This window comes from Tasmannia lanceolata, unplaced genomic scaffold (assembly GCF_043159265.1).
Source record: "Tasmannia lanceolata isolate RefF3 unplaced genomic scaffold, GAP_Taslan_0.1 ptg000002l, whole genome shotgun sequence".
Lineage (NCBI taxonomy): Eukaryota > Viridiplantae > Streptophyta > Magnoliopsida > Canellales > Winteraceae > Tasmannia > Tasmannia lanceolata.
The window spans coordinates 53,284,527-53,298,181 of record NW_027518679.1 but is presented as its reverse complement, the minus strand read 5'-3'; the positions used below and the strand labels follow the sequence as shown (position 1 = coordinate 53,298,181).

The 13,655-nt window shown below is 38.4% G+C and overlaps 1 protein-coding gene across 1 annotated transcript; it reads left to right on the top strand.

Moving 5' to 3' along the window:
* The first annotated feature begins 5,354 nt into the window (after positions 1-5,354).
* Positions 5,355-10,446, top strand: LOC143878667 (plant intracellular Ras-group-related LRR protein 5-like). The gene is made up of 3 exons (XM_077380923.1): positions 5,355-6,067; positions 9,068-9,981; positions 10,077-10,446. Exons 1-3 carry the CDS (start codon positions 5,542-5,544, stop codon positions 10,227-10,229), a joined length of 1,593 nt encoding a protein of 530 aa, XP_077237038.1. The 5' UTR covers positions 5,355-5,541; the 3' UTR covers positions 10,230-10,446.
* Positions 10,447-13,655: the final 3,209 nt, after the last annotated feature.

Below are 13,655 nucleotides of genomic sequence, written 5' to 3'. Positions count from 1 at the left end.
TATTGCTTACTTGGTACATTGTGTTAGAATATTTTTTGTATAATGGCACTGTCATTTTCCCAAATGACATGCCTAGTTCTTGTTTGATTTTTAATTTTTGTTCTACTTTGTTTTCTAGCGAAATCAAACGATCAGTCTACATAAGCCGTTATTATTTTAATCTTTCCTCGCTAGTACTCATCCAATTGGAGGAATTCAAGATGTCTGACTTTCAAAGTTGTGCTCGCTATTAACGGTCCATTCATTCCGGGGTCGATTTCCGTGATCGACATATTTTCGTTCTTTCTTTCTTTTCTCTTCTTTCCATTTTATTTGAAGAGCGGTCTTAAGAATCAACACATGAATAGGAAAGCTATCCATCCGGCGAGAAAATGGCCACAGATGAAAGTAGACTTTATGAGGTGCTGGTAGAGGAAATTGTTGTTTGGGGTTCCACGCAAAAGCAAAGATCCCACAACGGAAAAGTTGAAGGATGTGGATGCACTTATAAGGATTTTGGCACCTATCCCTTAACGGCTCGCTTTTAAGGGTGAGTTCTACCTTGGTCCCAACAAGTGATATCAGAGCCGGGGTGTGGTAACCCCAGTGTACCCTTGAGGAGGGAGGGAATTCCTCTAGGAAAATCTCGGTCTTCGAGGATGGTGAAATTCCTGCGGAGAAGATCTCGTAGTTCCTACGCTGCTTCCACGTGGAAGGGGAGATTGTTGGGGGTTCCATGCAAAAACAAAGATCCCACATCGAAAAAGTTGAAGGATGTGGATGGGCTTATAAGGATTTGGGCACCCTCCCCTTAAGGGATAGCTTTTAAGGGTGAGTTCTACGTTGTTCCCAATAATTGTTGGCTTTAATATCACGAAACAAAAGAGAAATGTGTGTTAATTAACCTTGATTAGGGTTAATAACTAATATATTAATTAGAAGGGGATTAGTAGGGGTGCAACTTGGGTCGGGTTCAACCCGAAAAAAGTCAAGTCGGGTTGGGTTGAGTTCGGATTCGGGTTGAGTTTTCCCAACCTGGGTTGAGTTCGGGTTTGGGTTGAGGGCTTGGGCAACCCGACCCGAGTAAAACCTGACATTTTTTATCAATTTTTTTTTTTTGTAAGCTTAATAACTGGAGTTGAACTCGGGTTGGAAAAAAAAAAGGTTCCTTGGGTCAAGTCGGGTTGGGTTGAGTAAATGTTCCTCGGGTCAGGTTTGGGTTGGACCCAACCCGACCCGAGTTGCACCTCTAGGGATTAGGCAATTTTGCAAAACTAATTTCCCATCCCCTACCATTGGGAGAGAAGAGCCACCTATGTAATAATTTAAGGGTATTAAATGAAAATATTAAAGTGAGCGCATATTGCAATTTTATTATGTATATTTACATGTATCTCTTATAGTCAGGAGTCCCATGTTCAATTTACATGCATCCCTTGTAGTTAGGAGTCCCATGTCGTACCAAGAAGTCGGTGTAAGTGATTTCCAGAGTTTTTATACAGTGCTCTACCGTCAAGTCCAAAATGGTACCACCCTTGATATTGGATCCAACAGCAGCCCACTTTTTAAGAGGCTGCTGTTCGATCAAATATCAAGGGCGGTACTTTTGACGTCCGTGATTTTCTTGTGATTTCCCCATCCGAACTAAATTTTTTGTATACTTAGTACAAATTTTCGTAACTCAAGGCCCCTTACCCATAAGTTTTAATTGCTTGGTACTGTGGAAGATGAAGATCAGCCTCCATCCAGCCCAAGTGAAGATTCAAAAGAAAGGTTGAAGTGTAGTTGTGTAAGATTTATGGTTCTAGTTCATAGTGCTTCTTATTCTAACTCCATACTTGTGTGTCTACCTACAATCAATGAAAATCCCCATCTTTGTTCTTGTTGGTTGTTGGTCGTTGGTTGTTGGTTTTTAATGGGGACTTGGTTGAGACCCTTGATGCTCAACCCGAATTCTCCAAAAAATGGACCGAGTTTTCCCCTTACTTAGAGTATCTCTGTTGAACTATAGAGGAAATTCAAATAGAAGCCCAGTTTCCTTGGTCTTTTAATTTGGTTTCCTTTAACCAAGGAAAAGAAAATAGAGTGCACATCGTATCTAGTTGTAGCGAACAGCCACACAGAAAGTTACTTTTATGATCAAAGGTAAAAGACAATCAATCCTGGGTTCATAGGCACACATATGTGAGATGAAATGAAGACTGTCGATCTAGTGTAACATCATGAGGCCACCCACATGTTCTTTCTCACTCCGAATAAACATCCCATGGGTAAAGATAAAATGACTCCATAAAACAATGATTTAGCTCTTCTTGGAAGGACCCGAAATGAGGGTTGATCGAGGCTTGATGGATCAAGGGCCTAAACCATCTGATCAAGGTGGTCTCAACGGCATCTGGCCGACCCTATGGTTACCTTTCGGATCAACGGATCTGATCACATCACAAGGTAGAGATGGGGCCAATAAGTATCTTTTACGAAGGAGGGTGAAGGTGAACTCCTCGTAAGCATTTCCTTCCTAATTTTGTGCATTGACAGGGATATATTCGTTATTTTATCATAAGATATGGATGTTTTGTCATGAAAAATGTATCCTTGGAAGTTGGACGTGTTTGTTTCCCTAGCAATTCTCTTTCCTGTTTTTAGTAATCTTAGATAGAACCTTGCCACTTTCACGTTTGTCTTGATGCTAGAATCGTCTATATCTATATAAAGATAACGCCATGGAATACAAAACAAGGAAGGTCATAATCCCTGGTTGGGAATTGCTAGCGTCGCAAAAGGCATTTCACAGATGGTCTATCGCACCTCAACCAGCCATCTCGTGAATGGAGACAACATCTTTTGTCTCCATTCACGAGGTGGCTGGTATGAAGTGCGACAAACCAGCTGCAAAAAGGCTTTTGGGATGGACCTTAGCAAATCCCTCCCTGGTTAGGTTTGTCGTGTTTTATCTAAATTAAATTTCATAGGGACTTGCTAGGAAAATTCGCAGAAAGCCATTTCGTGTGTCACTTTTTCAGACAGAACACAACCACCTCGTACAAGATTTTGTCCTTTTTCATTGAAGTCATCTGAGTTGGCTGTTCTCTCATGCAAAAGTGAGCCTCAAAATGGCTTTATGTGAAATTGGCTACCAAATCATAAGTTGGCTGTTAACACTCATAAATCCAGTTCATTGGCTGGGATTTGCCGGGGACCATCGCAGAAGGCATTTCGCGGAAGGGCTGTTGCATGAGAGAGCAGCCACATAGGCTCGGATTTTGTCTTATTCATTTAATTCATCCGACGTGGCTGCTCTCTCACCCAACAGCCCTCCCTGAGATGCCTTCTGCGATGGTTCCTTGCAAATCAATCATTGGTTTATCCGTCTTGATCTTAAAATCTTTTAAATTTTTTATTATGGCTTGTAAGGTCAAGACGGCAAGGCCTCATCGAAAAGAATTCAAGGGTTTGGCACTGTTTAACCGTTGTTTACGAAAAAAACAGTTTGTGTTGACAATGAAACTCTACTTCTTGGTTAACCTATACGACTGTGGCTCTTCGGCTTAAAGTCATGGGTATGCTCCCCATTGATGTGAGTTCGAATCCCTGGGTTTACCCAATGCGTGTGGTTTATAGGTGATTCCGCACGGAATAGTCCTGTCCTAAAAAATGGGGTGGGGATACCCCATGTCATAAAAAAACACCTCTACTTCTTGGTTGTGAATATCTGAATACAATGAACCAACCCCTTTAAATATCTTCGATCTGAGAAACTCGACTTCAATGGGAACGAAGTAAATATCATCCAATTCGACGGTGAACAAAGTATTTTATTCCCTATGACGGTGATTGAAGGGTTAGTTGGGTTGAGCCGGAAAAAAGAGAGAAGAAAATGCGTCATTGGATTATTTGTGCTGTGTGAGACCTAAGTTTGATAATTATTCGAAACACTTCCAAAACGGACTTGAGTGACGAAAGTAAAGTTAAAATGACCAATGATTTGGTGCGGATTCATGTTCTTCTGTGAATGTGTCAAGATGAAGGGGCTTGTCTTTTTATGCAAAACGGATTTGCTAGTAACCCTCTTAACATTAAGTCTTAATTTGGGTAGTGAACTCATTAATTTAGCAGTTGAATTTCTCCGTTTTTACATCATAAGAGTTTTCTCCCCAAATGATATTTACGCCCCTTTTGATCACCAGGGACACCCAGCGTCAGTGGATCAATGACAAAAAAGGGACTAATGGCTTTGATTGCAAAGTACACTAGCAATGGGTGTCCCTGATGATCAAAAGGGGCTTAAATATCATTTTCCTTTTTAGCTTTTTTGCTAGGTATAGTGTACATATTCTGTAATTCGACACCAGCCTAATAAGCTAAAAACAATTTAGAACTCCTTGTACATTTTTGTACCCTTCTTCAACTATGTACAAAGTAGTAGCGTCTAGAATGTTCTTAGAATCTCTACTGCCTTAGTATAGCCAAGAATGCATATTTGGCTATTTGGCTAACTTTATCTTGAAATATCTAGGGCTTTTTAATTACAATTCAGTTCTAAATATTTTATCCAGAGACAGAGGCCAATGAGAACTAAGGTGCAACTTGGGTCGGGTCTGGTTGAACTTTTGTTAAAAAATGAAATGAAATCAGCCCGAACCTGATCTGATTTAAGGGAAAAGTTCAATCCGACCTCCCAAAAATTGAGTCCAGTTGCACCGAGAGAGAGAGAGAGAGAGACTTAAAAATTAGTACACCAGTCCAATCAAAGGGTAAAAGCTATTAAAATTCCACATAGAAAACATTAGACAGGTCCCTAACTCTATGTTTGGTTGCCAAAAAAAAAGAGGAAGTTTTGAAGCATTTGAACAGGATTTGAAAGGCCTTACACATTTGGTTACTTTTTTTCGTCCAAAAGTCTTTTTAACTACTGGGATTGTCGGAACCCTATCTTCTAAGTGGAATGCAAACGGCTCCTAAGTGGAATGCAAACGGGAGCCGAATTGTAAACCACAAAATTGGAGTTTTTTTTTTTTTTCCTGGAATGCTTCTACCGACTATTTTACCACCTAAATTCCAAACATGATACTACCCAAATTCCCTTTGACTGACATTCCACCCGATCCCCTTTGACCCCTTATTCCACCGAAATTCCAAACACCCAAATGAACCAAACACAGCTAAAAATAACTTTGGTGTCCCACACATGGCCATGAAGAAAAAAAAAAAACCCTCTTCTCAAGGTCTGTTTTATCTCTTAGTGTGGATTAGGTCAGTCTTTATATTTTTCATTTTTCTTATTCCCACCTTATCTCAATCCTACTCACGTGGAAGAAATGCTATTGGTATTCCATTTTAGGCTCTTGAGTCAATGACAGAACAGTATCTATAAACCAACCTTATTAAAATCACATGTCCATACAATTTTGTTGAAACCAAAGGAGGAAAAAGGAAAATCTTATACCCCCAGAAATGTTATAAGACCCACGCCGTTAACAAATTAAACCTATACCCAGTCTGTAACAAGACCTAAAAAACCCTTCTCTCTTTCCCTTATTTCTCAGCTCAGCAAAACCAAAAATGGCAATACCACCCCAACCAGACCTATCTGCTGTAATAGAAACAGTTGGGGAAATCATGAGAATCCATAAATCCTTACCACCCAGACCAACTTTAGATGAAATTGAAGCAGCCATGTCTGTTCTGAAAACTATAGACAAAGAAGAAGAGCTGAAAATTGAGGAAATATCCAAACTGGTCAAGCGCTCAGATATCCCAGATGAGCTGTTTTTTGTGTTGAGAGAGGTAAAGAAGAACATGGTTTTGTTACAAAGCCATGAACAGAGGAAAGAAGCTCTTTATCTAATTGATTTAGATAAGAGATTTCAGACCTTTGATGATCTCATACTGAGAGCTTCTAAGTTGGTTCCTGTTGATGCCCAGAATCAGAAACAGGATGGTTTTGTTGTTCCAATGGCTAAAGTTGGGAAGATAAGTTATATGAGAGATGAGAGTTTGATCAGGGAAAAGGAAGATGAGAGAGAGGAATTGGATGTTCCAAAGGGCTTTCTGCATAGTTCTTCACTGAAAGTTGGCTTTTCTTCAGGTCAGCTGGTTTTTTGTGCTTCTTCTTCTTTTTTGTTTGGTTTTCCTCAATTATATAAAAAAGATTTGATTGCTTATTTATTTATTTATTATGATGATGTATGATGGGTATGAAGAATTATTATTAGATTTTATCAGAAAAGGAAAACCCAGGTTCTCTTATTAACAAGACTCTAGAAAGGTTTGAAATTGGAAGTAATTGTCAAAGTATTTTATTTTTCTCTTCAAATCGTTGCCCTAAATTCTCCACATAGACACACAAAAAAGCTGACACAATTTGAATTTTCAACTGATTATTAGGGGCTGATCAGAATAGTATAGGGTATGTAAAATTATATAAAGCCACGATTACTAAAAATTGCAAAAATCTATTTTCAGTGTACATAAAATTTGTGATTTTAGGAAGTTTTGTTATTGGGTTGTTCGGCAAACATTCAACATTCAGTAAAATTGCAAAAGTATTTAAATTTAACTCTTGTGTCTGTTTGGCTGTTCATTTAATTTGGAATTTGACAAAATATAGAAGAGAATCATGCTAAGAAGGACCAACTGGTTTTTCATTTTTTTGGATGATCAGCTATGCTAGACCACCATGACTCCGACCCATTGCCTTCTGTGAAACCATGACCAGATGATCCTCAGCAATTGATAACACTTTTATCAAAATGGCACCCTTAAGATTTTAAAATATTATTTTTTAATTAAGGTATTAAACCTCAACATAGGAACATGTTTTACCCTTTATCCAATGACAATGGGCTGGTTTAATGGCTGTCCATTTGAGGAGTGAGTTGAAGTTAATCTTAATTTAGAGAACATTCTGTAGTGAGTACCTGCTGAGAGGAAGTTTACTATGAGTATGAATGATAGGGAACCATAAGGGTTTGGAATAGGAAAAGTTATTTTTAGGGACCTTTACTGGTTGTTTTCAAACTAGTATAATCTTAGAATTCAGGACTGTGTTCCTAGCAGTCCATGTTTACTCATTATTGGTGTTTTAGTGAATTGTTATTTGAGTTCTACTCCTTTTAGAAGTTGATGTAAGGTTGGTAAACAATTTTATTTGTAGGAGTCAAATTTAGGTGGTTTTTGAAGTCTATATGTAGGGACCGTTACAAAATTTTCTGCTGGTGTTTTTCTCAATAAAATTTGTGTAAATTTTTTATCATTTCATGTATTTAAATTTTGGTTTTATTTATTTATTTGTAGTCTTGGGATTGTTTGAGTTGTTTTATGTAGCAGAGTTTATTGCTCACATACAAATGTGATGTTTCCTTATTATGATCTTCCATGAATTGTGTGATATAGTTTATGATGAGACTGGTGTAGACCTTGGTCAGTTTGTTATTTTACACAAATTTCTTGCAATTGTCCTGTTAAATTAGTTCTGACCATTTTATTCTATATAAAATGTTCAGAAGCATTTGAGAAACTCAACCCGCTTACATTTTAGAAGGAACTCATTTATCACAGTTCTAAATTAAAGTCAGGCATACTTGTCATTCTTGAATTGCTAGCTCTTTTCCCACCCTCGCTTTTCTGACCACATTAAACAAAAAGAAATTTAATTTGCTTTCCAAAAATTAGAAACTTCTAGTGAAATCTTATTTGTAGAATAGAGCAATTAATCAATATGCAGTTGTGGGTAGATACTCCTGAACTTTTGAGGGGCAAATTACAGACTTGAACTTTTGAGCTTTGCCTTCCCACATTTTTTTTACTAGATTCAAAGCTTCACACAATTAGTTCCGCAAGAAAGAACTCTGGTATGGGGACAGATTGGTCCTTGATTAACCAGGACAGAGATGACTCCTCGCATATGTTGTGCACTCCTTTGATGAGATTATTATTTGTAAAGAAGGGATTCACAAACTAGTTCCACAGATTATTACCTAACATGTAAATTCGTCACTGCTGATAAATAGAAACTTCCTCTGACAAAGTATGAGGATTTCTGAAAACTTACTAACCAAATTGTCTTAATTTCTGTAAGCTACTTCAGATGCATGTGGAACTGATAACTAGCTCTCAACAAACTAAATATGTCATTGAGTATAACGCAAGCAAGTTGGTAAATTCACGAGGATAGAGAGCATCATGGATCATAAACTAACCCTAATCTGATACAAGTGTATGGAGTTTGAGAGACAAAGCTGATGAAAAGTAGACATGAGGTAAATACTTGGCAATGTTGGGAACCAGGTAGAATTCGCCCTTAAAAGCCAGCCGTTAAGAGGAGGGTGCCCAAATCCTTATAAGCGCATCCACATCCTTTCACATATCCGATGTGGGATTATTGCTTTCACGTGGAACCCCCAACAATCTCCCCCTCCATATGGAAGCAACATGGACAATCTCGCCCATATCCATGTGGGTGCAACGTGCACGAGATCTTCCCCGAGGGATTTTTCCGTCCTCGGAAGCATACCGGGGTTACCGAGATCTTCCCCGAGGTATTTTTCCATCCTCAGAGGCACACCAAGGTTACCACGTCCCAGCTCTGATACCACTTTTTGGGACCTAGGTAGAACTCGCCCTTAAAAGCTAGCCGTTAAGAGGGAGGGTGCCCAAATCCTTATAAGCGCATCCACATCCTTTCACATATCCCAAACCATCACAACTGATTTGTTATCTTGTTAAAACAAGTAACGGGTATTTGTTGCAACTGTGTATTTATGCAATAGGTTGAAGGTCTCTTGGGAGTGGATAGAATACCCACTCACTTTTCTTCCAAAAGCTAAATGGCAGTGATTAGCAGCATTTATCAACAAGAAGTGTATGCTAGTAATCACTCAGATAATTAGAATGCCTTGCATGTATAACTTTTTTATCTAACTTTTGAAGGGACTCTTCCCAGAAATGATCTTGTTATGTTTTGCCTGACATGATGATTCTCCATACTGATTATGATATTGACATATTTTTCCCTTTCTTTAATTGACTAATTTTCGACAGTCATACTTCTTCCCATGGCCTCAGTAAAGCTGTTTGTGTGTTATAGGTGAAGATGCAGAGAAATTAAGTCTAATAAAGGTCGCAAGCTTAATTGAGACTTCGGCAAAAAATGGATCCAAAGTGCTAGACCTTCAAGGGAAGTTGATGGACCGGATTGAGTGGCTTCCAGTGTCATTAGGGAAATTATCAGATGTCACTGATATAAACTTATCCGAGAACCGAATCATGGCCCTTCCATCCACAATCAATAGCCTCAAATGTTTAACAAAGCTTGATGTCCACTCAAATCAACTAATAAACCTTCCTGACTCATTTGCAGAACTATACACTCTAGTCGATCTCGACTTGCATGGAAATCAATTAAGATCTTTGCCAACTACATTTGGTAACTTAACAAATTTAGTCAATCTTGATTTGAGTTCCAATCAGTTATCCATACTCCCAGAGACATTAGGGAATCTGACTAGCTTAAAGAGATTGAACGTCGAAACAAATGAGATTGAAGAGCTCCCTCATACAATTGGGTCATGTTCTTTACTCACCGAGTTGATATTAGACTTCAATCAGCTGAAAGCACTGCCTGAGGCAATTGGGAAGCTTGAATGCTTAGAAATTCTAACAATGCATTATAACAGGATCAAAGGGTTGCCTACAACAATGGGTTTTCTTTCCAAGTTAAAAGAACTCGATGTCAGTTTCAATGAACTTGAGTCAGTGCCTGAAAATCTGTGCTTTGCCACCAGTCTTGTAAAATTGAATGTTGGGAGAAACTTTGCAGACCTTAGGTCATTGCCAAGATCGATAGGCAATCTTGAAATGCTTGAAGTGTTGGATATAAGCAACAACCAGATAAGAACCCTACCAGAATCTTTCAGGTCTCTCTCAAGGCTGAGAGTTTTGTATACAGATGAGACTCCACTGGAACTACCGCCAAGACAAGTACTTAAATTGGGAGCTCAGGTATGTGATTTTAAATTCTTTGATTCTCTTGTTGTTGTATTTGAATGCATTTCCTTTTCATCTGATTAGTTATCTTCTCCTCTTTTATTCATTAGGCTGTTGTTCAATATATGGCCGACTTCGTCGCAAAGAAGGATATGGGTTCTCGACCAGTCGAGAAAAAGGGCGTGTGGTTTTGGTTTTGCTCGTTGTTTCGGACTCGCAGCAGAAAAAATCTCAACAAAAGCGTGGATGCTACGATGTTTTAATTTTAATTCGCACAGTTGATAAACAAGGTTGTACATAGAAAAGGTTTCCATAACCTTCTTTGGGCTTGTATTACACCAATGATTTCTGTATTTGACCAATCAGTTTGCAATAGTAATTTTGTTTGTGTGGTTTCTGTAAGATCATGTTGCTTGTATTTCTTGTGCTATGTGTTTTTCCATATTTCCCATGTAATATAATATCTCAGATGTTTGAATCTTTTGGTGAGTATGAAATGAGCTGGAATTGTTACATTCTTAATACATGAGATTGGCTTCATTATATATTACATTATGAAACATATACCCAAGTTGCTGGAATCTTCATTAGAATACAATAGTCCTCCCACTTGTTGTATTGTTAATAGTTAATACAGGTTATGGTCTCTAAAACTGCTCTTCAGGCCTTATAATTGGTTCATATAAACTGTAGCTGGAGAAAAATTGTACTAAAAACCATGGGCTTGCTTAAACATGGCACTTTTTCTTTGTTTGCTGATGGATATTTGTTCTTTTCTGCTTGTTTTATACAGAGACCTCCATATTTCTGAATAAAAAATTATCAAACCTCCTCACAAAGTAGCTGGAATGCCTTCATTCCTTTGTCATCAGTGGTGCCCATTTTCAATGAATGAAAAGGCATCTAAAAAGGCATCTGGGGTCCTATCTAGGAAGTTTCTCCCCAGTTCAAAAGTTAGAAAATGGTGGCCAATTCCTACATTATCTCCCTAAAAATTTAAAAAAATGAGCAACAGTTGCATCAACGGTGTGGATATTGGTTTGGCTATTGTGATCTTCTGGGAATGCTCAGTTACCCTACACGTGTATGGGTGAGATGCTGATGGATCATTTTCCTTAGTATATTTCTTCCGGGACCTGTTTTTTTCTTCCTTTTTTTTTTTTGGGAAAGTCATCTTTACTTTAAGCATTTAGAGCATGACGCTTTGATTAGCACCCTATAGCGTGCATTCGCCCCCCTTTACGACAATCTGAACAGTGACGCTTTTTGACGTCAAATCACGTTAACAGGGGACGAATGCACACTGCAAGGGCGTGGAAATATCATCGCCCTATTTTTATTCCTTACTATTTTTGGCAAAATTTACAAATTAAGTCTAAGGTTTAGGCAAAATTTTTTATTAACAAACCCACTTCTTTTCCTATTGAATACAAAATGTTTTTCTTGCTGATTCAAGAATTTTATCCAAGGGAAAAGACATGATCTTCCTCCCTTTCATTTTCAGTTTCAGCTGTGCTGTACCGTTAAGTTAGTGTTCATGTGACAAGGATTATTGTAAGAAAATGATTTTAAATACCTTTTTTTAATCAAAATTATATTAAAGGCTACTGTTATTTCCACTACCACGTTTTTATAATGGGACAAACTCACCTTGTCTTTTCCTTTCTAATTTGCTGCTCAGAGCTTTTTGGGAATTGTAATAGCTTTTGACAGCTGGATTAATAATATAAGACAAGTGAGTTTGTCTCGTTATCAAAACATGGTAGTGGGACTATCAGTAACCATATTAAATTATGCTAACCGAATGAACTAGGCCCCGTTTGGATACCTCATGCTTTTGTATTTGGATTTGAGTTTTGGATACAAAATACATCAATCATCCTCATGCTCATGTTGTATGTGAGAGAGAGAGAGAGAGAGAGAGGGAGGGAGGGACGTCTGGTTGCTGCTGCAATATCGAGGAGCAGCGAGGGTTTGGTAATTGCCACAAATATTGATTTCCAAATAATGTATTGCAGAACAGATTTGCAAATTGGATTTTTTTCACTATTGTAGCTGATTTGGAAATCTAAGGATCTAATCCAGTTCCAAATTTCAATTGCAAATGTGAGAAATCCAAATCTAAATCTTGTGGCTATCCAAACATGGCCTAGAGGTTCAATGGTTTCAAACGAACCAATTGGGATTTGCTAGGGACCATTGCACAAGGCATTTCGTGGGCCGACTGTTGCATGAGAGAGCAGCCACCTCAGAATAACTAAATGAATAAGACAAAATTTGTGCTTATGTGGATGTCTCTCATTCAACAGCTCGCCCATGAAATGCCTTTTGCGATGGTCCTAGCAAATCCCAACTTAATTTATACAAGGGATTTACTAGGCAATTTTGCAATGCATGAGAGAACAACCACCTAAGATGAATTAAATGAATAAGACAAAATCTATAAAAAGTGAGCTGGATATGGCTTTTGGCAAAATTGCCTAGCAAATCCCATAAATTAGGCCGTAGCGAAATCCAAAATGACCATTGCCTGCGTTTGGTTACGCAGATTTTAGAATCTTGGATTTCCTCAAAATCGTAGATGGGAGCCGAGAGAAGGAGACCAACCATCGTTTTATGATTTGTCGCCATTCTTTCCGTCAGCAAGAGAGCAGGAGATCATCCCATGTTTTCAGGTTTTAGAAATCTCAAGATGGGGAAGAGATTTCTAAAACCTAGATTTCTTACTTAAAATCCAAGATTCTAAATAGAAACAGACGGTCTCCTTCTTCTCGTCTCCCATCAAGGATTTTGAGGAAATCCAAGATTCTAAAATCCGTGTATCTAAAGGGCCCCCAAATGTCTAATTAGTGAGATTTTGGACCACATCCAACCATTATGAGCCACGGATGCCTTGAGAATCAATTTCGCCTTCTAAAATCAAATTCAAATATTACAACCAACTGTTTTGGATAGGCTACTGATATTTGCACTATAGTGTTTTAATATTTGCACGGAATCAGCTTGTTTTTTATTTGGTTACCGGAGCTTTTTGGGAACTGTAATAATAACCTTTGACAGTTTTTTAAATAAAAAATAAATAAATGAGTTAGTGCAATTATCAAAACATTGCAGTGTCAATATAAGTAGTCTTTGGATATCATACATGGATTTGCTAGGCAATTCCACATAAAGCCATTTCGGGGCTCACTTTTTCCGGAGAAAACAACCACCTCAGATGAATTAACTGAATGAGAAAAATTAATCTGCTACGAGCAAGCATTCTATCCTGAAAAAGTGAGTTGCGAAATGGCTTTATGCTAAATTGCCTGGCAAGCACCTTCATTTTGTGCAGTAAATTTTAGACCTGGCAGGGTTTCATCCAACCCTTAATGGTGGTTTGGTCCAGGTCACAAATGACCGGGAATCTTACGGGTCACTATTTTGTGAACCCGAAACCCCACCCATACGGGCCGGGTGGACCCGAGGGTCACCCAGTTTGTTTTTTTTTTGGTGTTTTTATTCCCACACTATAACAGGATGACGCAAAACCGTCCATGTGATGGGCCATAAGAAAGCCTCCTTACGGGGGCCAGAGCCATCAGTGAGATACCACTCTCGAAGAGCTAGAATTCTAACCTTGTATCAGGACCTACGGGCCAAGGGACAGTTTCTATGGGGCGTAGGCCTCACTATAATAGGATGACCCA